The 24392-nt window shown below is 33.6% G+C and overlaps 1 protein-coding gene across 2 annotated transcripts in view; it reads left to right on the top strand.

Annotated features, from left to right (window-relative positions):
- ANTXR2 (ANTXR cell adhesion molecule 2) overlaps positions 1 to 24392 on the top strand; it is a 152844-nt gene that overhangs the window by 79122 nt on the left and 49330 nt on the right. For both annotated transcript variants that reach the window (XM_063108222.1, XM_063108223.1), the window contains exons 15-16: positions 3163 to 3330; positions 3625 to 3705. In XM_063108222.1, the coding sequence (XP_062964292.1) occupies positions 3163 to 3330; positions 3625 to 3705 (249 nt within the window). The remainder of the gene's footprint in view (positions 1 to 3162; positions 3331 to 3624; positions 3706 to 24392) is intronic.

The raw sequence follows: 24392 nt of genomic DNA, 5'->3' as shown, positions 1-24392 counted from the left end.
AAGTAAAAGGAATATTATTGGTTTATACCCAAGAGAGCCAAAAGCACCTGCATATCCCAGAGTAATCTATAATTCAAGTTTCAAGAGTTATTAATTCTTAATAGGTAAAATTCTAGTATCCATCCATCCTTTTCAGTTGAAGAAAATTTGCAAAAAGGACTCAGCCAACTTTTAATAAATCTGGGTCTTTTCTAGCTTTGAATAACTTTGGCTACATTGTGTGGAATATTGCATCAATGAGATGAAAATGGGAATGAGAAAAAATGGGAAGGCAAATATGGACATTACAAAGGGGAAACAAAATATAAAAAAAATACACAATAAAAATTGAACCAAGAATTTAGCATTATTAAACTTTCTTAAACATGACTTATTTAAATTTGAAGAGGAAAAATAGAAAACGTTATCTGTCTTAAAATCATGCCTATTCAAACCTGGAAAGTACTCTTCTTTCAAAAACAACAACCACCACCACCTTAAACTGGGGAAAGTAAAAGAAATTATAGAAATCATGAGCACATTTGAATTACAAAACAAATCTTCATAAAATCTTCATAACTAAGGTTATTTTAAGCCCACATAGGGATTTTACCTAGAATTTTTTTATCTTCCTCCTCTATATTAAATATTTAATAATGGTAATGGGAATTTGCAGAAAGCTGGGACTGAGCTGATGCTAATAACAGCTGTTAGCACAACTGATCCACAATACGTAATGACTTCAAGTGTGTTTCTGCCAATTCAGTGTGACACTGTTTTTGTTTCTTTTCTTGATTCTGAAATTGTTCCTCTATGATATAATCTCCTAGTCATTCAAGTATGCTCTGGAAATTTTCATTGTTTATAATAAAAGCCAAGTGGAGTTGGAAGAATTTAGCTATCAAGCTTGCACCTATTTTTTTTTAAAGCAAGATACATTAATTCTGCTGAGGCTCCTGTTAGCAAGCTATTTTTGTTATTCTTGTGTCCTTTTTATCTATCTCAATGTGGTCAAACAAAAACATTAAAATTTATACACATGTATGTGTGTATATACTTAACTGCTTTTAAGAGTTTTCAGAAGACTCTATGAAGTATTTCCTAGTTTCAGGCTTTGAGACTGAGTAAATGAAAATTGTCTGTGGTGGTGTTTGTGGCGATGGTGAAGATGATGTTGAAACAGCTCCTTCATGAACTAACACTGGTGAATTTACTTAATGGATCTCCTTTAGATGTCAGCAACTGCATTTCATAAGTGTAGTGCTTTCACAGTTGAGTCCCTAGAAATGCCACATTGAGTCAGAAGTCTAGTTCAACTGGCTTCATATTCTTTATCTGAGAATGGTTCCAGCCAGTGATACTTGAAAGAAGAATACAATTATCATTATCTCTACAGTATCACCTCTGAAGGATAGACTAGGGAGCTGTATTTGTTAACATCTATCATTTCCAAATGGATCTAAGTTTTATCTGCTTACATTTCTATCCTGAATTACTTATCTGAGTTATGACATTTACATATTTACTTAACTCTGTATCTTCTTCTCCCCCCCCCACCCTTAAAATGGAGACAACTACAAGCCTATGTGTCCTGGCTTAGCTATATTTAAAGATTTTATAAGTGTTAGTTTGTCTAGGTTAAGACACTGTGATTTGAAAGAGAAGGTCATTTCTCTGGAAAGAAAGCCAACTATCTAGCTCTAAAGGTTTAATGGTGTTTAAAACAATTTTAACAACCTCATAAAGAACATTCCAGTACCATTGATCACACTGAAAGATACAGATACGTTTTAATGACTCAACAGGGTCCACTTGAAATTGAAAGCCCATTCTAAAATTGTAGTAAAAGAAGGTAAAAAATATCTAAGTAAGCCTTATCAAGAATCTGTGAATAGTTCTTTCTATGAACAGTAATCATCCCCTACCCACTAACTCAGGTCATTAAAATGCTTTAAAAAGTCTTTAATTTTTTCTCCTTTGTAGAAATCACTTCACTGTGGTGTGTCATAGTGTACCTTGGATAGATCTTTGTATTTCTTTTTAGAGCTTCACTTGTCTTATCTCTGTTGTCTTTGGTAATGTCCTTGGTTTTCTTAGGTCTTCCCCACTGCTCCTGGTTGAGCAGTGCCCTTCTCCAGATGCCACACCCTATTCACGTGCCCAGTTTGGCTCAGATTTAGCCCTTAACTCCTGTTCCTTGAAAAATGAAGAAAACAATAATTTGATCTTGTGGTTTTTCAATTTCAAGAGTTTTCAGAGAAGGAAATTCCCTAAAATTTGTAGAATTCCCTGATGTCCCTGAATTGTTCTCTTCAAAGCAGAGTCTTTTCAGATTTGCCTATCTCAGTGAAAAATATCTGTCAAATAGCCATATTCAGATGAGCACAGGAACTAAAGACAAATCTATTTTAAAAGTAAAACTTTATAAAAGTAAAGAAACTCATAAATAATTGTTTTACTCCCAAAGGCTAAATGTTTAAATGATACTTTTTGCCTTAATCATACTTGTTGAAATGTTTAGAAGGAGCAACTCCTTTATAAAATACATTTGTAAAATCAAACTGAATTGAAACTTATTAGCCCATTTCAGAGTGCCTATGTTCAAATCCTTGATTTAGCAGCTTAAAATCCCCAACTTACCAGCTGTTTGGCTTTGGGTACGTCACTTAACTTCTCTGTGCCTCATCTGGAAGGAAAATATATAGTATCTAGTATCTATCTTATTGTATTTTTATATGAATTAAAAGCAGGCTGACACATAGTAATCACTCAATAAATGCTAATTATCATCATTATCATCTATTTCTTCCAGTGTCGTCAGTACATATGGGTATGTGTTCAGCTAGCAGGGACCATACTTAATTAAAGGATAGAATTATACTGTCATGCATTTCATATATAAATCACAAATTGATCCCTTATTTGAAACTATGGGGAAATGGTTGCTTCAAATTTAATTGACTCCAGATTTTTACAAAGGGTCTTTTTTTCTAGGATCTTAATATTAAATACAGTAAAGAGTGGTGAGAAACCTATCAAATCTCAGAACAGGAGAAATTAGGAATTAGTATATCTACTCAAATTTTTACTCTGAGATGGTGAACCAGAGGCCCACAGGCTAAATAAAAGCTCGTTCCTCTAGGACACTATGTCTCATAGCTGTGATCCCCCTTTGTTTTAAAGGTTCGTTGGGGTGATAAAGGATCTACTGAGGAAGGTGCAAGGCTAGAGAAAGCCAAAAATGCTGTGGTGAAGATTCCTGAAGAAGCAGAGGAACCCATCAGGCCTAGACCACCTCGACCCAAACCCACATACCAGCCTCCTCAGACAAAGTGGTACACACCAATTAAGGTACTGTCCAAATTTAAGGTAACTTAAACCTGCTAGAGAAAGTGTAAACTTTTTAGTCCCCTTCCCCACAACTATTTGAAAGAGGACTAAGGTAGATCAAATAGCAGATATTCATTTTACACTCTAACAACTGAATACTTTCTCAGCAGTAAGAACCTCCACATTTTATTTATTAACTTATAAAAGAAATGAAGGTAGCAAATAAGACTTTACCTTCATTTTATTTCTTTGTTTATTCAGTAAATAGAAGTTGAGTACATTCCCTGGGAATTTACAAATTCCATTTCTTTTTAGGGTCGTCTTGATGCACTCTGGGCTTTGTTGCGGCGGCAGTATGACCGAGTTTCCTTGATGCGACCTCAGGAAGGAGACGAGGTTTGTATATGAGAATATGTTCAGAAAGAGCTGATTGCTTGGGTCAGTGTAATGGTGGTAGTGAAATATCAGTCAAAAATAATGTTAATACCCTTATTATACTTGAGGAAGGAATTATTATCGTCTAGTGCAAGTTCCTGTTACAGAGTGCTCAGTAAGTTATATGTTCCCAGGATGCATCTTCAGGCTACAGTTTCACACAAGTCCTTTTTCAAGTAATTCATAAAAATTATGGTCATTTGGATACATACCTTTATAAGCACACTCATTGTTTCAGCCTATGACTTTGAAGATACCAGGGTTCTGAGATTTTGCCTGGCAGGAATGACAGGTTGAGAATTAGTAGCTGAAATCTTTTTCCAGCATTTAGTAGCAATGAAGCCTAGGGAAAATGCCTCAGAACCTCAGTTTTTTAAGGTATAAATATGGTCCTTGCCTTCAACACTTTTTGTAATCTAATTTCTTAAATATATGAAAGTGTCTTTAAAGTTATAAAGCATTATAGAAATCTGTGATAGTGATGCACACACGTGCGCGCGTGTACACACACACACACACACACAAACACATATATATTTTCCTCACCAAGGAAGCCTATTTGAGGCTTTATCTTGGAAATTTGGACAGAATTACTTAGGTTTTATAATTTCTTTAATATATTAGCACTATTTCCTACTGTGTCAATGTAAGAAAAATTGTTTAAAACCTCTTCGTATGTAACGATCGGGAGGTTTGGTTCAGAGACACAATACTGTTCATAATACTAGGATTTTGTTTCATTGTGTGTCAATGTGATCATTATTGTGTTTTAACTTCATGTGCTTGGGCTTTAGAGGACTTTAGGATCATTCAGGTCCGATATGCTATTTTTTTTTTTTTAAGAGCGAAATACTTGATGAAATTAGTATTTATCTTACAGTGCCAAGCTAAATTGGTGTTATTTGGTTTTAGCTTGGTATTTAAAATACAAAAGAGTCTAAATCTTAAAATTTTACTTCTTTGAAATGGGGATAATTTTTAAAACATCTGGGTTTAATAATTTAGAAAATCTAAATTGAGAAAATATTCCTGGAATTTTTCCAACAGATCATCATTTATCCTTTGCTAGGACCATAGGTAGACAGAAGTAGGTGGTTTATGAAGCAGTCTCCTTTATTATCAGATCACTGTGGTTCTCAGTAGAAAGTTCTTACATAATGAAATTTCTGCTTCTGTTTAAATTCCTGTGTGATCTGCAGTTCTGCTCCTGTAGGAACATATAATAATTCTTTCTCTTCAACATGCTATGCATTTACTTCATGTGTTTTAAAATTGTTTTCATGCATTACCTTAGTTCTCTCTCCCCCAGGTTAGACAATAGTCCATATGTTCACTAATTTTCACCTTATTAAGTGCAGGGTGTTGAGCTGATGACATATTAGCCAGCAAAAATAGATGATGGCCCTAACCTCTCATGCTGACACTTAATATTCTTTTATGATTAATGTATAAATATATTGATATATTTTTTATAATGTATTTTATCATGATTAATATTCAGTTTTTAGTCTTTCATCATTCCTACTAATTTTGATTCAGTTCAGTAATTTTTGGATTATAGATATACACAAGTAATGGCATTAGGAAACACTGAGGAGTGGGTACAAACTATAGCTGTTGCCCTTAAGGAAATCTAAAATTTGTTTGGGAAACAAGACATATACGAAAATAAGACTTATTTTGGACTGCAATGTGGGTACCCTTGAGTGCACAGAAAAAGAAAGATTACCTGTCCCTGGAGGAATTAGAGAGAACTTCTTCAAAAATATAAGCCTTCTGTCTTTGAAATTGGTAGGGTTTCAACAGGTGGAGATAGGTAGAATAAGATTTCCACAGACGAGGTATTATAAGCAAAGACCCTGAGTCAGCCAAGTACACAGTGATGTACGGATTGTGAGATAACCTAGGGGTTGGGGGTTAAAACCAGAAAGACTGGTTGGGAATAGAAGAAAGTAAATCTTTGAGTTTGGATAAATTGGCATATTTGGTTTTTTAAATGATGTATTATAATCATTTATGCATTCATTCAACAAACATTTATCTAGTGCCTAATGTATACTGGGCATTTTGTTAGATACCAGATAAATTTAACATTCTCCTAAATTATATTGCTAGAATATTCCACATGTTGCTCCAGCAGGTTAAATCGCTATTTATTTTTCCATGATTGAAGAATGATGCTTCCATTTCCATTATTTTGACCAAGAATGCCTTTATTTTTTTGGCAATTTGGTCACACTTTTTTCTGCGATCATTCCAAAATCTTTTATTCTAACTCCTCAAGTCAGATTGTTTCAAATTCAGAGTTTTTCAGATTTTAGGAATTTGATATAGTCTGTACACATATATCATATAAAGCAGCATCTCCTAATCACATTATTCAGACATTTTGCTACTATATATGAATGTTAATGTATTAATTACTACAAGTAGATAAATAGAGACTATAAATAGTCTCAAGTCTCAAGTTAGTTCAGTTTGGTAACAAAACTAGGACAAAACTTTCGGTTTTCAAAGATTTTGGATTTCAGAGATTTAGATAAAAGGTAGTAGACTTTTATTATATGAGATTGACTAAAACCCCACTTTTTCCACTCTACATCTATGCTATTTATGTTTTTTTGTTTGTTTTTACTTAAATGCAGGACTTTAAGCTTATTTAATATGAATTGTTAGTCCAATTAATTGATTTTTTTCATCAAATGTGTTATGATTCTATATGTGCCTAATGCAGTCTGACTTATCCTTTCATCATCATACCTATTCTTTTTAGCTTTACTGCTTCCAACATTTTGTCACCTGCAAATTTTTTTCACATTTCAAGCCACTGTTAAAACCTCAGTGTGGCACTCCATGAGAGTCTTTACCCATACATTGACACTCCACAGTTAATTGTCATTACTATGATAAAGCTGGGAATCCACCCAACTCACAACCTCAGATTTCCATATTATTCATAAAAATATTTACTTTTGTTAAATTCCTTGCTGAATTTAAAAATAATGTATATTTATCTATTCCCCCATCCAACCAAACCAACCGCACAAAATTATTTACTCAAGAAAATCAGGTAAGCTTGGTGTAATGTGCATTTTTGCCCCTATGTTTCTTGCTAGTGCTCCTTTATATTTACTATTTTTTTTAGACTGAGGTTTTATGTCAAGCATATAGTTATCAGCATGTAACTCTTTCCCCTTTAAACAACTTGATAAATCTTTGCCCCACCCCTTCTTACTTTACATCTCCGTTTTCCACATTTTACAAAGATTATTAAGAATATCTGAATTTATGTCAACTTCACATTATCAAACAGATCTTCTTTGAAAGAATTAACTCCAATATAAACTCCCCATCCCACATTCATACTGTATCTATTAACTGTATTGGTCCAAAGATTAAATCATAGAATTACATAGCAAGAAACATTCTAAATCTTTAGTGAATTAGCTTTCTGTACATTATTAGGATGACTGAAGGGTCCCAACATTTTTTATGTTTACATTATGTTTCAGGGAGCCATCACACTGTTTTGGTTTCATCGTCTCTAGAATGCTTCCCTTTCTTCCCTTTTACCTTTCTTTCATTCAAACACTTTGTTTCTTCTTAAACACATTTATATCCACTATGCTTCTATTTCAGCTTTGTGAATTTCTTATACCAGTTTGTACATTTCCTTTTTATGAGAGATTTTTTTCTTTTTTTATTATGAATATTCATGAGATACAAAGCCAATTGTCACCCCTCGTGCCCATGATGTGAGGGCCAGATTCATATACTGGCAGCATACCCATTACCAGAAAATGCATTTGTACCCTGTGTCCCCCACCCAATTATCCCCATCCTCCCTCCCCCTCTCCCTTTCCTGCCCACTCCTCTTTGTAGCCCGAGGAATGTTCTCTCCCTCTACAAGACCAATGCATTACTGTGGTCTTTCTTTCCTTCCTTCTGTCTCTCTTAGCTCCCACATATGAGTGAGCACATGTGGTATTATCCCTCTGTATTTTGCTTATTTCACTCAACATAAGTTTCTCCAGGTTCATCCATGCTGTTGCAAATGGGAGTATTTCATTCTTTTTTATGGCAAAGTAGTATTCCATGGTGTATATATATCACAGTTTCCTCATCCAATCATCCATCGATGGACACATAGGTTGGTTCCATGTCTTGGCTATTGTAAACAGAGCTGCGATGAACATGGGAGTGCATTTCTTATATACTATGCTAATTTCCAGTTGGTGTCCTTTGAATGAACGAAGCCTTCAGTTGCCCCGTTCTTATCCTCATGAGCACAGTACATATCTGTGATACTTGTGCCAAAAGAAATATGCACCAATCATAGGACACTTAATTATAGTAAATATTTTGGTGGCTTTTATTTAAAACTCTCTACAATAACTGAAACACAACAAATACAAGGGTACTTCAAAACATTCATGGAAAGATGTGTATTATCTTTCAATTCTATTTTTCCATGAACTTTTTGAAGCACTCTCACATTATTCAAAAAAGTAATATTTATTTATTTGTTTAAATAAAATCATATTTGTGTGGTGCAGTGACATAATCTGTACTGAGACTGTAACATCTCACAAATTTTATTTCTATTTTATAAAAAAGAGCACATAATATTGCTTAAACTCCAGTTCATTTTTTGTTTAAAAGTATCTATCATTTGGGAAACTTAAAGTAATTTACCTAGTAAGAAAATGATGACCCAGAGGTAGGAAGAGTATCAGGGATTCAGAATATATTTGGGACAGCCAAATTTGATGTATGATATTAAAATGGATGATCTGCTTTGGTAATGCTTTATGCATGAGGAAAAGACCATCGTTAAGTGTTAGCTTCTACTTATTGCAGCTGGTTAAGCCCTCAAAATTTAAACTGACTGAACCTTATGGTTTTTACCAATTTAGTTTGTAAATACATGGTTTCTCTCATAGGATTACATGGAGTATGGAAAATTAAAATTCAGGAGACTAAGATGTCCAAGTGGTAGTGTCCTCTCTCTCTCTTATACACACACACACACACACACACACACACACACACACATGAGGGTACTTCAAAAAGTTCATGGAGAGATTCATATTATGTTTTAATTCTGTTTTTTTCATGTTTTCCTTGATTTTTTTTGAAGTACCTTCATATATTTATACTTGCTTGAAGAAAGGAGAAAATGAATTTACCATAAAGTGTGTGTGTGTTGTTGTTTTCTAGGTATGTCAGGATGTATTAGTTCATTTTTGTTGCTCAGAACAGATTATCTGAAACTGGGTAATTATACAGAAATCCAATTTATTTCTTACAGTTTTGGAGGCTGGGATGTCCAAGGTCCAGGGAACACATATGATGAGGGCCTGTTCCTGGGTGGGAACTCTTTACAGAGTGCTGTAGCAACCAGAGTGTCCTATGGTGAGAATGGGCTGAGCAAGAGAGCTCACTTGCTCTCCTTATAAAGGCATCAGAACCATACCCATTACTCCATGACTGGATCAATCTATTTGTGAGAGCACAGCCCTCACAATTTAATCACCTCTTAAAGTCCCCACCTTTGAAATTCCTTAATTGGATTTCCTACCCTTTTAACACTGTTACAGTGGGAGTTAAGATTCTAATATATGAACTTTCGGGGGACACATTTAACCTATAGTGCAGGGCATAATCATTAAATGAGAAAAATCAGTCTTGGAGTTCTTGTTAGCTTTAGATAACCAAACTCACCTGTGACTGGGTTCCACAGTACAAGGGTAGAATCCTGTTATTTGCAAACTTACTCTCCGGAAACCAATCAGTACTTGATTAAAATAAGTTAAGCATCGAACTCAGACTAATTTATTAAAGATTTCATATATATGTATTAGAGATGTTCATTGTCCTTTGACAATCTTTATCTCTTTAAATTATCCCATTAAATGTTAGAAAATTTGTAAAAAGTATTGTATCAGTTTACATTAGATACATTGATTCTCTCTGAAAAGGTTTGTGCATAGCAAATAATTCATTGGAACAAATGTTATTGTCTATTAAGGCCAAGTCTTTTTAAAGAAAATTTTCTCATCAGCATATAAATTGATGAATATATTTTGCAAATAGTTTTATTTTCCCGTGCTCATAAAAGTGTGTATACTCATATATACATATAACATTTACTTTGGATTATGCTTCTTATGAAGTATTTGTAATAGGTATAGGAGTTGTGTGTGATTAGAAAGCAATTTGTATATATACTGCAGAAATTAGAAAGACTTTTGGAAAATTTTTCTAGTTAGAAATGGATGCAGTTTTGTTTTAAATTGTCAAGAAATAAATGAGAATGCTTTCTCGTATCTGAATTTTAAAGGAAGTAATAGCTTTTTTCTTAAAAGGGGGGGGGCAAAAGGAACTTTGTACTGCTTCAGAGAGTAAAACAGTTGTTTTCAGGTAATGGTTCCACATTATACACCCTCTGCCTAGTCAACGGCTTGATTACTACCGTGGAAAACAATCTTGTCATTTATTCATAAATTGTTTACTGCAGAATCTGCCTCTTGAGAGTTTAGTTTAATAAACAAATCAGCGTCCATCGAACTTAACTCGGAGTCACGCACATTCACTCTGCAAGTCTGGTCACGGTGAATTTCAAGCCAAATGCTCTCCCTTTAAGGCTCAGAGGCCGCACCGGGCTCATCTGCGGAAGACTTCACTGCTGAATTGAAGTCCTTGATCAAGTAATTGAAGTTCAGGCATAAAGTATAAAGCGGCGCGAGAAGCCTCTCGCTCTGTCCCTCGCTCCCGCTACCTTTCCGCGCGCCAGCTCCTGCCGAGGTGGCCGGGGCCTCGGGCTCGCACAGACCCGGCACGGCTTTGATGGTGGCTGGAAGTCCTCCGAGTCATGAATGTTTCAGCGCGTGGCGCGCGAGGTTAGGGCCGCGCGTCCAGGTGTGAGCTAGCAGGTTGTCGCCGACATCTGTTCTCAGCAGCGGCAGCGGCCTCCCCAGCCCGCAGCGAGCGGCCGGATTGTCAGCGGAGGTAGTTGAGAGCGGCAGAACGGTTTTGGTCTCACACTCGCTGCCTGGAGGCCTGAAACACCAAAGGTAGGAGTGGGGGTGGACACAGCTGCGCTCCCAAACTTGCCTTAGGCACAAAAAAGAGATCTAATGTAGTTTGACTCCGTTACGGTGGGGAGACAGGACAGAAAGCCACTTCAGAGACAACTTAACGCTGCAACATCTGCCGCCAAGTTTCCAGGGAGTGACAGGGGACAGCAGGTACAGATCCAAGTCTCCACATAAACAACCTCCATTAAGCCGTGGACTCTTTTGAAGGGCCTCCATCAAACATGCTGGAGTCCGCAGCAGGAGTTTGTTTGGTTTTCAAAGCAGTGTTTTGTTTTTTGCAATAACAAGGTAATTTATAAATGATGCATTACCATGCGTTCTTCTTTTCTATTTGAAAAGAGAGAGTTAGAGAAGTAGAAAGGCAAAGAAAGAAGAAAGCGCAGCACTAGTTTTGGAGTTGTTCCACAAACCAATTAAATCTCCAAGGAGCTTCTTGGATGTAATCGAAGTTATGTTAACCTTGAGACGGCAGTCCCTCCTTCACCGTAAGCAGACATAACTTTGTATAGTGCAGTAAAAGAATCCCAGTAACACCCGTGAAGTACATCCACTGTTTGTTTATTTTTAAACTAATACCATATTACATGGAGGTGAAATTGAATTAGATTTCTTTTTTTCAAATGAAAGTAATTTTTTAGTCAAGCAAAATTTAGAAAATTGCATTGACTTTATTTCCTATTTATAAAGGCTTCATACCTGTAGTTAGATATTAAAAATAAAACTTTAAGTCAAAAGTAAGCAAGAATTTTTTCTTATTTGGGGGTTTACCCCCTCTACTACTTATATTCAGCCAGAAAAGATAAAATTAAGAAATTGTTTAATTTTACTGCAAATATTGCAAAAACTCATGATTGTGCACACATGAATATGATATAATAGAATTGGTTAAAATATTAACCTGACAAGAGAGAGCTCCAGGGTACGGTAAGATAATAAAGATTCTGTGGTAATGTAAATTATTATCGTTCATAAAATTGAGGCTCCCTCACCGGATGAAATAGCTGCGTGACCACTGTAGGATAAAGGATCTGCTGACTCAAGGGTATCCTTCAGAGCCGGAGTAGCCAGGGAGCACTGGGCTGGGGAAAGGCACTAGTGTGTGGCAGTGTTCATCAGCAACGTTGAGTATATAGTGAGTTTTCGTTTAAGTTAAATGTATTCTGTTGAAAGGACTTTTGTTAATTGTGCAGGTGTAATTTTCTTTTTTTGAAATGATTAATGGCAGCTGTGTCTTTAAAAAACGTTCATTCTGACAAAAGGCAATCTCAGTCCTCCATCGTTGAAGTCTACAGCAGAACAAAACTTCTGAGAAGGTAGGTAGCACAAGCTCATGTAAAAGGCACCAGAGAAGCCTGAAAACCTCAAGGGCAGATGATTTAGGCTCTAGCTCTTGTTTACATCTCTAGTTCTAGATTCGTGCTCATGCCCCTGTCAGTCCTGCTTCTGAATTCTCATGCTCCAAACAAACTGGCTTTACCTTTTTAATGGCAGTTTCTTCAATGATTCCAAGCCCCCTGAGCACCACTTTGAACTCCATTATGATTACAAATCACCCAGTGCTCAGCACTGCTGCACTGAATAAACATCTTAATAGCAGAGATTTTGGCATCATCCTGCCTTTATGTTCCCGTCACATTTGCAAAGTGTAAACCACCTGGGGGTCTTTCACAGCCCATTGAAACCTTCACTCAAATGATTTGATATTACAAATGTTTTTAACGCTTGGGAGTATGATGCTAATGACTGCATTCTTTTTTAAAATCATTTTTTTAAATATTAATTTTAGTGATAGTCTAGGTTACTCAATATCATTATTCCAAAAGTAATTATTTTTTTTTAAATGACTACATTTTTAGTTTTTAGTTTCCATCTAAATATTTTGTGTCATATAGCTGAACTTTGCAACAGATTTTAGGGGCTGTAAGAAAACCCTTTGTTTTAGAGTTAGGCAGTCCTATTGTACACAAAATTGCCCACAGTACTTTCATAATTTTCTTTCTTATACTAAAATGAAAGAGTAGAGGAAAATATCAAAATGTTTTAAAAAAGTAAACTGGTTGTTTACCTCTTATTTCTGTACGATCTGAGATTTATTATAGTCCTTTAGGCCAATTAGGATGTGGCAATGCTAGGAAAGACTACCACTAGACTTTTCTACCCTTTAGATTTCCACTAGTATCCTTCATTTTTATCATCTCTGGTCTTCACTTTTTGAGCCTCCTTAAATACCATCATATCCTGTTTAAATTAATAGAAGTAATTAACTTTGGCTTATATGCATTTGAAAGATAAATTTTTGCTAAAATAACTCATGTTACAAACATGCTGTTATTACTACAATCACACTGATTTGGGGTATATATGTATATGCATATATGTGCATGATATGTTTAACATAAATATATATATATTCCTATAAAACATGTATTCTCAATGTGTATGCCCAACCAATGTCTGCTACAGTGGGAAATAACAAATTAGTGAAATAGAGTCTTTTTGATACCATTTCTTAGCTTAAATAAAACCATCTCATTTATGTATATAAGTTGGCAAAAATGTTGACTCAGTTTGGTTCTCTGAAGTGAAATGCAGAATAGGCAAATTTTAGTCACTTAAATTACCCAGAAAAGACTTATTTTTTTTTCCAAGAATATATAAATAGAAATTGGGTACTTAATTCCCCCCTCCCTGACCCCTGCTCCAGACGTTATTTGCTATTTAGTGGCATCATATACATTTTATGTATTAACTTATAAGTCTAGGTAAAGATATATCATGGTTAAAATTGATAAGCAACTTTTTGATAATCAAGAGACAAAAATTATATTAGTGTAAATACCCCCTTCTCAAATTATTGCACTGATTTTAGAAATATAACTTTGTTTTTTGTCATTAGTGAGCTTTGGCACACTGAAGGAATACCTGAAGAATATCGAGAGCTAACCTTGGTTGTCCAGGGCTAAACACATTTTTTCTTAGGCTCAGTATACAGCTTTGATGTAGAGCATCTTGAAGACATCAATTAAATCGTCCAAGTGGGTGCAGAAATGTCAGCACAGATATAATTTTAACCTTTTTTTCTGTTTTTTGAGTACTTTATGTATAGTTTGAATATAATTTTTATTACAGATGATTAAATATATATTTAAATAAGTCACTTTATAGTTTCTAATAATGCACAAAAATCTATATTATTCTGCAGGTGTTAAATATTCAGTTTTTAATTTAGAGCTCGGAGGACCCACTCTAACGGGGAAAAAGAGCATTTTTCTGTAGACAGTTTATTTAAACAGAATGCACTATTATGGTGCCTTTATGTCTGCCAGATCCCCATTTATAAGTTTAGTTTAAGGAAAGCTTCATAATTCAGTTAAGGAAATTGGCTTGAGTAAGAAGCTTTTATTGCCCCCTTATTTTTTAAAATGTACTTCTGTTAACACATTTTACAAATATACATGTTTAAGGAGACACGACTTTTTATTTTGCTAAATATCTTTCATTTTATTTTTGTTTATAAATAAAACACTAGGATTTTTAATATAGTAATAAAAATTACTTATAATCTCTAGTAATTCTCTTTAAAATTGCTCCACATAGTGTTCATTTATATTTTCCATTAATTCTACTCTGAATCAAATTGCAGAATTTTGAAACATATAATTTTGAGGTATAAAATAAAAATAACTTATTTTTCAAACTTTGCAAATAGCAAAAAAAAAAAAAAAATTCCAGTGGATATTCATTTGTTCACTATTTTATTTTTTCTGACTTTGGATTAAAATTTAACTTTTTTTTATTTTGAAGGATTACAAGAAACTTCCTTTTGTTTCTTATGCTTTTTAAAATATTAATGAAGTTGGGATAGTTTTTGCAAACTTTTCCATTTCAAATTAATTTCATTCTCAGATATATATCATATCTCTCTCCGTAATGAGCTCTTTCTTTTCACTTGGAAAATGTGGGGGAAAAAATATCTCTAATTTTCAAAACTTTAGATTCCCATAGTACTTCTTAGCAAGCAGGTTAGGGTACTGAAAATAATTCATGTTTTATGTGTGTGTATATATATATATATTTCATATTCTTGTTCACGACTAAGCATATTTTTGTTTTAAATCAAAATTAGAGACTTCTAGCAGTTATTTTAAGTCAGTCACAGTTTCTGTCTTAAATAAATTTCTCTACTAGAGCCATTTCTTGACACTAATAATTTCTTAGCAGTTTATTGTGAATTCAGTATATTTTATTCACATAACTTTAAGGCTTATAGTAATGATGACTGGACACACACACACACACACACACACACACACACAGTCTCATATTTTAGTTGCTTAACAGAGTTAGTAAGCCTGTGAAAAGTATTTCAATAAAAAATCCAAATAGTATATTTATATACATAGCATACAAAAAAAGTTCGAGTAAAAATGGATTATTCTCTGATTAGCTTTCTCTAACTCTCATTTATCTTTTTTTCCTCCTAGCATTGATGGAGTCCTAAGTTCAACCCTTGATCTTCTGTTTCTCTCACATCTGACTTTTCCCTAGAGAGCACAGAGACTTTCACTGCTTTGTTATTGCACATCATTCTTAGATAATTCTATCCTCCCTCCTGAATTCCACTTGCCTGTCCCTGAGAGCTTATGTGGATTTTCCACTTGGATGCCCTATTGTCTCTACATTATCTGTGTTTAACTGGACTTAACCATTTTCCTCATGTATGGCTTTCAAGTTTTAGTTATATGATTCTTCTCTCAGTCATTTGCTCTATCCTTCATCTGATGCATCTAAGCTGAGGCCCTGTTGACTTAAGCACATGTTTCTGGTTCCCATAACTCAGTGAGCAGGGTCGAGATTTTAACTTTCTAATTCTGGATATGGTGTCCTATGTCAACAAATAACATTATTATCCTATAATATGCATGAGCCATTGATTCAAGGAATGGAATTATGTATATTAATATTCCTCTTAGATTTATTATTATTATGAATAAAAATGAGCTGCTGATGAATATATGCATTAGATCCTAGTGATTTGTAGGAGAAACATCTTTAGTGATTTGTAAGAGATACATCATTTGACTTTGTAGAATTTAAAAGCTTCTGTTATCATTATTTATTTTACCTTCATGACTCTTTCCTGAAACGAAGCTACTGAGAAAATTAAGAAAGAGCAATCCTGAAATTTGACAAGTTTAAATGATTTCCTATAAAGATAAGGCTGAGGGTGCTGATACATAAAAATTTTATTTATATAGAGCTAAAGTTTGGCATTTTGGGATGATGATTAATTTTAAGTTATGATCTGTTAAACATTTCATGAATTATAAAAGTATGACAATCATTTTTCTTTAGGTTGAATTCTGAGTAGTTGAAGGCTTATAATTTTTATTAATTCTCTTTTTTCAGGATATGTTTATTAGTTTTTTGCTTACAGATGCATTTTTCTTTTTTTTTTTCCCCTAAAACATATTTCATCTTGTTTCATATTTGATCCAAGAAAAGTTTTCAGTGGTTGGAATTCTTGTGAGATCTGTATTTGTCCCAGCCAAATTAGGTATTTTAACGTCAACCAATCTCTTACATAATCATCTATTGTGCAGGCCTATATGTGGCTTATGTTAGCTGTGAGTGCTTCATTAATCCAGTTTACAGAAATGCTGGCTCTTCTCAACAAACAGTGAGAAGGCTGACAATTTAATTCAGTTCTTGCTCTCCAGGAGAGGTGCGATGGCTTTAACTGTCCTCTGAGTCCAGATTTATGAACTAGTCCTATGCTGTTAACTAGTTTAGTTCCTTTTCCATTAACTACTTAAAGTAGGGCAAATGTGTGAACTGTTGGTTGTAAATCTGCTAATGTCTACTTTGTCAATTTTGGATACAAAAAGCAGCAGATAACAGGATCAAAGTTTCAGGACCTCAGGTTTTCACAGCCACAACAAGCATGGAAATGTCAACAGAGTGGGAGATTGAAGAGACGTGAGGAAATATTACATTGAGGAAAAGGGGATGCCTTCTATCATTAATCTTACTTAGTTGCCAAGAGTTTTAAATCTGTTATTAATACTAAAATTAAGTACTTAATGCATTGTTCATGCTTTGACATTTGATGCTCTTTATAAGAAGTTTAGGAGAAAGAGAAGTGTGTGTGTGTGTGTGTGTGTGTGTGTGTGTGTGTGTGTGTGTGTGTGTGTGTTATATAAAATTATTTTCATTTACATCTTTCAAACGTTTCCCTGGGTTAATATTCAGGCCTTCACCTTTAGACAGTTACTGTAGGATAGTCAGGAATGACAGACAAGTAATAATAAATCCAAATAAAATCGCTAGATAGAGCAACAGCAGTAAATCTGAATAATATTACTTTTCATGTTTACCAGCATACAAAATACTTCACTGAAGAAGCAATGTCAGATTATGCGGTAAAATAGAAGGAGGGAGAATCAGGAGCTAGAAAAAGGAAAAAAAAAAAGAAAAAGAAAAAGAAAAAAAGGAAAAAGGGATGAAGAATGGGGAAGAGATATTACTTCTCTAAAAAACTTGCAGGCAATAGAAACATGAAGTGTTTATTTAAACAATAAACTGTAAATTATATGTTTTTAAGGTCACATATTCCACTATTAAAATCCTAATCACTTGGAAGTAAACAGATTGAAATTCGAAATGATTTAGCAGTCATTTCTTAAAACCTTTTTTTTTCCTCCCCCATCGCTATTCCGCTCATGTTTGTCTGGTTAATCTCCCTTTACTATTAAGTCTATGTTGTTGTTCTGTGATACTTTTCAATGTGAAATTGCAATTAATGATATTAATTATGAATATTTTGACTACCGAAAAAAGGTTTGTAATTCTTTAAGGAGAAATCTTTGAAAAAACAGATAAGGCTCAAAATTTCAGAAATACGATTTCAGGATTATATCTTATGTTCTCCTTGTATTTGGACAAAATAAAAAGAAAAGCTCTGTAATGAAAATATACCGCACACTAAATTATTTTAGTTTTTACACATATATCTTCCCTCTGATTACAGTTAACTAAATTTCAGTAGCAGGGTATAGTCAGTGGCTTGATTATCATTAAATTGTCTACAAATTTAAAATCACAAATTTGGCTTTGAGATATATGTTTCTTCTTTGCAGCAATGTTTTCTTCCCTTTATGATTTAGCTTTAAATGTTATTAGGAAAAGTATAAAAATGAAATAGTATTTTATTTATCAATCTATTTAATTTTGCACATAATAACTAATTCTTGGAGAGGCAAAGATCTGCAGGTGTGAAGAGTTTAGACTAATTTATGGAAGTGGAAGACCAGCAAAAGTTGTGAGCTGATCAGTAATGTGATCGAAAGTAAATTAGAATTAGGCTTTTGGAAGGTTCTCAAATTTGTGACAGAAATGGAGATAATATGTGTTTTTCTGTATAGCTTAACCTTATATCAATGTTTCTGTCTTTGTATAAAGTCTTTCATCATGGGTCACAAAAGGAATCACATAAAAATTATGATAGAGCAGGTTTGATGGATTAAGTGCTCCAGTGGATTTTTGGATAAAAGAATACTTTTATTTTTTCCAATAGAAATCCTATCATTTTTTTAGAACACTAATTTAGGTTCATTAACTGAAGAATAGTCAGGGATTCATGGCTTCAGGTACTTTTCTTGATTTGTGAGGGTTTTCTTCCTTACTTCTCAGGAATACTAAAGTAGATCACTGAGGCTCAGGCTTTCAGTACTTCCAATGCTCCAATGCTTGTATGTGTGTGTGTGCATGTATGTGTGTGTGGGGGGGGTTCATTTATGTGTCTCATGGGAGGTGGCAAGGCATTGTAGTTGTTTTGGGAACTCATAATTTTAGAAAAGATGACTTTCTTCCCATAAGAAAGATTTGGAACTCAAATTCAGCTAACAGTCATTGAGCACCTACTATGTCTTAGGTATATTCAGATATGTTATCTCACTTTTGTTGTAACAGTGCTAAGAGTTGAATGCCATATTACTCCCATTGTACAGATAAAGAATATGAGACCCAGAGACATTTAGTGAATTCCTCAAGGTTACATTTCTGAAAAGTAATAGAGGCTGGATTCAAACCCACGTTTTTTGATTTCTAGTCCAGTGAGTGTTCCATTATTCTATGCTGTCATTTTACAGGGCAGCAGTTTATTTTTCTCCCTATTCAGCCAATAACAGACTAAATTAGGGCAATTAGGTAGGGAAGTACTTTTAGAATTTCAGCTGTGGACCTGATTCTTCTGATGCGTATATTATCAACTTTGTATCTGTGTCTTTACTGTTAAATTATGTTGGCATGTGCTCAGAATACATACATATTAGTCCATAATATACACACATACTGTAAATTTAATTTTGCAAGTATCTATAAATAAAATTTAATATTTAGGAGTGGCAACAACTTCCACAGAAAGTTCATATGCTACATTAAATAAGGAACTTTTGCATCAAAACAGACCTTAGAAGTTGTGTGATTCAACCCTTCCTATACTGCAACTTCTATCTGCACTTCAATTCTGTGCCCCAGAAGAAGAAGCATGTTCAGAGGCACAAGAGGGATGAAGTAGCTTATGCATATTTCAGGAATTGTAAGTTGTTTCCTAGGCTGAAGTGAAAGACTGACAGTTGGGGAGGTGTGTGATAGGAGGAAGGCATAATTAAAGCAATTCCTACAGCCATTGGTGGCATATTGCAAAGAACACTGCATTGGAAGTCAGGGAACTTAGGGTCTCTATATTGTCATTGACTAGGTTCAATGTGGCACAAATGTTCTAATCTCTTTGGTCCTCAGCTTTCTCATTTGTGTATAGAGAAATATAGAATTCGAGATAACTTCGAATTCTAGCGGTCTTATCTTTTTATCTAATTCCAACCAAGCCAGCTCTGTGAATAAGGGACTTTTCCTGCTGTGCTCGTCAGGGCATCCCGAGGACCCTGCACATTGCCCCTCAGCAAATAGGCTTTAATAATTTTTGATGAATGAAAGAATTCATGCAGGTGGAAAATCCAGTTTATTCTTTACAAATATGTTGAAATTAATTCACACTGTTTTTAGTAATTAGACATTTCATGAGGTCATCCATAACTTACATGTATATAAATGTTTTACAAGTTACTGTAAGACTTAAAAATGTCATATATTTCTCATGATATTCTGAAACATGTTTAAATGCCTTTAGCAATACCATGATTCTAGATCTATAATAGATATTTTGCCACTGCTACACTTTAAATAAAAAATAAAATAACTGCATATGGAAGAAAGTAAAGAGGATGCAAATTTAAGAGATCAGTGTATTTAAATTTTATGCTAGTTTTCTGTCTTTATAAGACTTGTTTATTTCTGATATTTTTCTTTCAAAAAATATATTAATGTGTGATATTAGATTATCTCCATTTTCATTTTGATATGTTTCATTTTGCTGCCTTGTGTCACAACTGCAAAGTAATTTAAACGCAAGGTTTCAGTTTATTCGATTCTGTTTTAAGCAGAGGAGTACTAATGTGTTCCTGTCATTAAATATATAGATACATGGAATTGTTCACCCATTGGGTCACACTGAAATTGATTTTCCAACTTGGGCTAACAATAGTGAACAAATGTTAAATGAAAATCAATCACTTTGACTTAAATCAGCTAAATACACTTTTTTTTATTAAGTGTTCTTTTTTCCTACAGCTAACTCGATGACAAATAACACTTGTCTAGTCTCTGACCTCTAGCCTCTGAATGAGTTTAACAAACTTCTGTGGGCAGTGGTTTGATCATAATTTTATTCTTGAATTAGACTCATCTTACTCATGATCAATTAGATGAAAGTATATTTTAGATATTTTTCATAGATAGAAAAAACCCTGAATTAGTATGATTTTTGAGGTCAAATTTCTAAACCCTTAATATTTCAAACACATCAAAAGCCTTTTATTAAGAATAGAATGTGAATAGAAATAGCGAAGTGCTATTGGAAAATATAAAGATGTACCACGACATGGAAACACAGCAACTTTTAGCTTTGTTTTTTAAAGAGGAAAAATAAAATTTTAAAAATCAGAAAAGATTCCAATGTAACATACCTTAGATAGTTATACTGATGCTGAAATGTGCCAGCACCCAAAACGGTGAAGGCAGAGTGGAAGTCAAAACTTAAAGGAAACACTTAATCAAAAAGTTGTTTAAGAATACTTTATAGTTCTAAGGAAGTCAGCATACATCACCATCATTATTAATATCATCATCAGTGATTAAAAAAAAAAATAGAGCAGCCACTATGTGCCAGATATTGCCCTGCAGACCTTATATATGTTACTCTAGTTCACAAAACTCAGTGCAAAGTATTCTTATTCCCATTTTATAGATAAGGAAACTGAGGCTTACAAAGGTCAGGTAAGTTACCAGAGTCATGCAGGTAGCATGTGGTATTAATACTGTTTGAACTTTAAATAGGTTATTGAAAAATTTAGTTTACCATGTAAAGTCTGCTTTAATTTATGTTTCAAAACTTATTGATCAGTTATACAGAAAATGTATAGCTGTTTAGAATTCAGTGTTTTAGTTGTAATTTATAGGCCCATGGATTGAATTGAGAAAATTATAACAATGAAATTAAATTGAGAAGGCCAACATAAAAATAGAAAATACAGTGAACTATTTAAATAAAATGGGAATACCAGTAGTGACTATTTAAATATAAAATATCTGAAACATAAATATTAAGTATTTTAATTGATCACATTGTTGTAAATATTCGCATTAGAAAATTATTTGTGGATTGATTTTTGAGCTCCTGCAGGTATTATTCAGGGGCCAAGGCTTAGGGACCAATTATAAAGCAAATGTGTTTTCCTTAAAAAAAGGAGTGAAATATAATTATTGATAGAAATAAGACAAAGGTTACTCTTAATGTTAAACTATTAAAATTGATTGTTTTCCCTAATCTGTAAAACAAAACAAAACAAAACAGAAGAGTTCCATCTGGAGGCTAGGATTATGACACAATACCAAATGTCAAAAAAGCTCTCAGATTCACTATAGAAAAGCCATAATTTTTTATTTAGGATACTGTTGGTCCAGTCATATAATTTATTGTCTATAATTCCCCCTTAAAATCTAGTTTTCAGAATATTTCATCATCATTTTAGACTTCAGTTAAATTAATATTGAATTTACTGCTTATTTCCCAGATCATTGTCTCTGAGAGCTTGAGTTCTCATTTTGATCTATGCAGCAGCTGATTCCACTTGTCAAATTTACCCCTTGATCTATCTGAAAGTACTGTGCCCAAAATCATCCCACAAAAATACAGCCCTGAAATGGTTTTTAAAGTATCTCTTCAGAAATGGTAGTGAAAATTGAGGCAAACAGGCTGCTGCCATTCTTTTTAAGGCAAATCCCTAGTGGGCGAGGGGTGGAACTGAAGGTTGAGCATCTGAGGACGGGCCTCCTCTACAGTCTGTCTGCTGTCAACACTACATCCTGTGGTGTGTGCTTCGGTCATGTTCCTTACATTTCACATGGGGAGGCCAAGGGTGCCCCATGATATAGCTGTCTTCGAACCTGTTAGTTGGATGAGGCACCCTAAAAGACATTCACATTCTAATATACTAACATTGTTATTGTTGTAATTTTGCTGAGAAAATACCTTTTTACCAAATTGTAAAACGTAGTAAGTCTTTCTTATTACCAGGGTGTCACTTTGTGTACTCTCTCTTATATAGAAATAGTAAAATTAGTATTATTAATAGTAATAATAAGACAGTTTATGTAACTGAAGGCATAAGGAAAATATCCTTATGAGCTATATTTTAAAGCTTAAGTTATAATATTTATAGTACACAGTTTTTCTAATCACTTATAAACATTTACTGCTTTGTTTATAAAATCTTTTTAAGAATAAGAAATGAGTAAAACTTTGGATTAATTAATAATATTAATCAAAATACGATATATGGTCTAGAAGACTGCAAATGAATATCTATTAGAATTTTAAAATTATGAATGCTAGAATTTTTGTTTTTGGTGTGCTGAAAAGCATAAACATTTAAACACAATTATGACTTTCCTAAATTTTTAATCAAAACATTTTTCAGTAAAATTACACAGGAAAATGAGCAACAAGTTGTCAACAGACTCTTACCTTACTTAAGAAAAATAACTTTTGAAAAAATTTAACAATAACTAGATAATTCTACCTGCTAGAAATTTATTATGATCTATTTGGATAAAGTAAAGCCTCAAAACTTATAATCCAAAGCAGGTAAGCAATATTAAATTAACAACTAACAAAGAAATACAGCCAATTGAATACTCAAGACAGATTCTAATTTCTAATTCAGTTCTCTACCATTTATGGCCTTGAAATCTATGATAGTACTGCTTGTGAGAAACACTGTATTTTGAAGAAATAAAATAATGTTTTTACTTTATATCAATTCTTAGTATCGCATACATAAATGTATTACAGATAATCCATAATATATATTATACAGCAATCTGTAATATGTATTATATATTATAGCAAAGAATGGTATTAAAATACATGCGTGTGTATGTCTGTATTCATACACATACATACACATGCACACACACATATTTGAAAACTCCACAATTATAATTCCACATCAAGTAATTGGTAGTTTAAAAAAATGTGATAGAATTAGAATTTGAGAGGTATAAAAAGAAAATAAAATTAACCATTTCTTATTGAGTACCCCCTATTTTCAGGCAGTCTTTGAGGCGCAAAAATATTTAGTACACAGTCATCAACGAGTTTGGAATCTATTCAAAGGACCAAGAATTCACGTATAGAAAGTAATATAATGAAATATTTAAATGTCAATTCAAGACAGTAAGAAAAGAGATGTCACAAAAGTGTTGCCTAACTAATTTCCAAATGAATGGTCTAGACATTAATTGCTATTCGAGTTATTAAGGAAGAGCACTTCAGACAAGGAGGTGAGGTGAACGTTTACAGAGGAAGGGAGATTTGAGTTAATCTTAAAAAATTTGTACAGGTAGAGAAGGAAGAAGAGTTTATATTTGTTCTAGGATAGTGATTTAATATTTTCTTTAGCAGCTTTCAAGTTATATGTGGGGAAATAATAGGAAATAAATGCAAGTCCTGTCCAGTTCTGCAGAGTCTAGTGTATTAGATTAGCACTTAGCAATGAATAACCAACACATATTTATTGCACTGTTTCTCAGGCCTAAAGTTTAAAAAAACCTGTGTCCCACCACACAAAAAGATTGTATTGAATTTAGTTTTCTAATTCTGTATAAGAAAAAACATAAAACACTTTTGTTGTTTTGTTTCTCTTTAAGTATTAGTTTAGTGACAGGCAGTATATTCTTGGAAAGAAAGATTAAAGAAAAGACCAGAAGAAGGCTGGTTAATGCAGAAACCACCCAGTTAGGGCCCAGTGAGGATCAGAGACAATGAGATCCCATAAAAATGGGGAAACATGAGTTGAAAAAGGGCCCCTAAAGATACACAATTACTAAGTGGAACAGGGAAGATAGGGAAAGAATGGAGAACCTGAG

This window comes from Cynocephalus volans, chromosome 9, assembly GCF_027409185.1.
Source record: "Cynocephalus volans isolate mCynVol1 chromosome 9, mCynVol1.pri, whole genome shotgun sequence".
Taxonomy (NCBI): Eukaryota; Metazoa; Chordata; class Mammalia; order Dermoptera; family Cynocephalidae; genus Cynocephalus; species Cynocephalus volans.
Note: the sequence above shows the minus strand (reverse complement) of the source record. Positions and strands in the feature narration are given on the sequence as shown.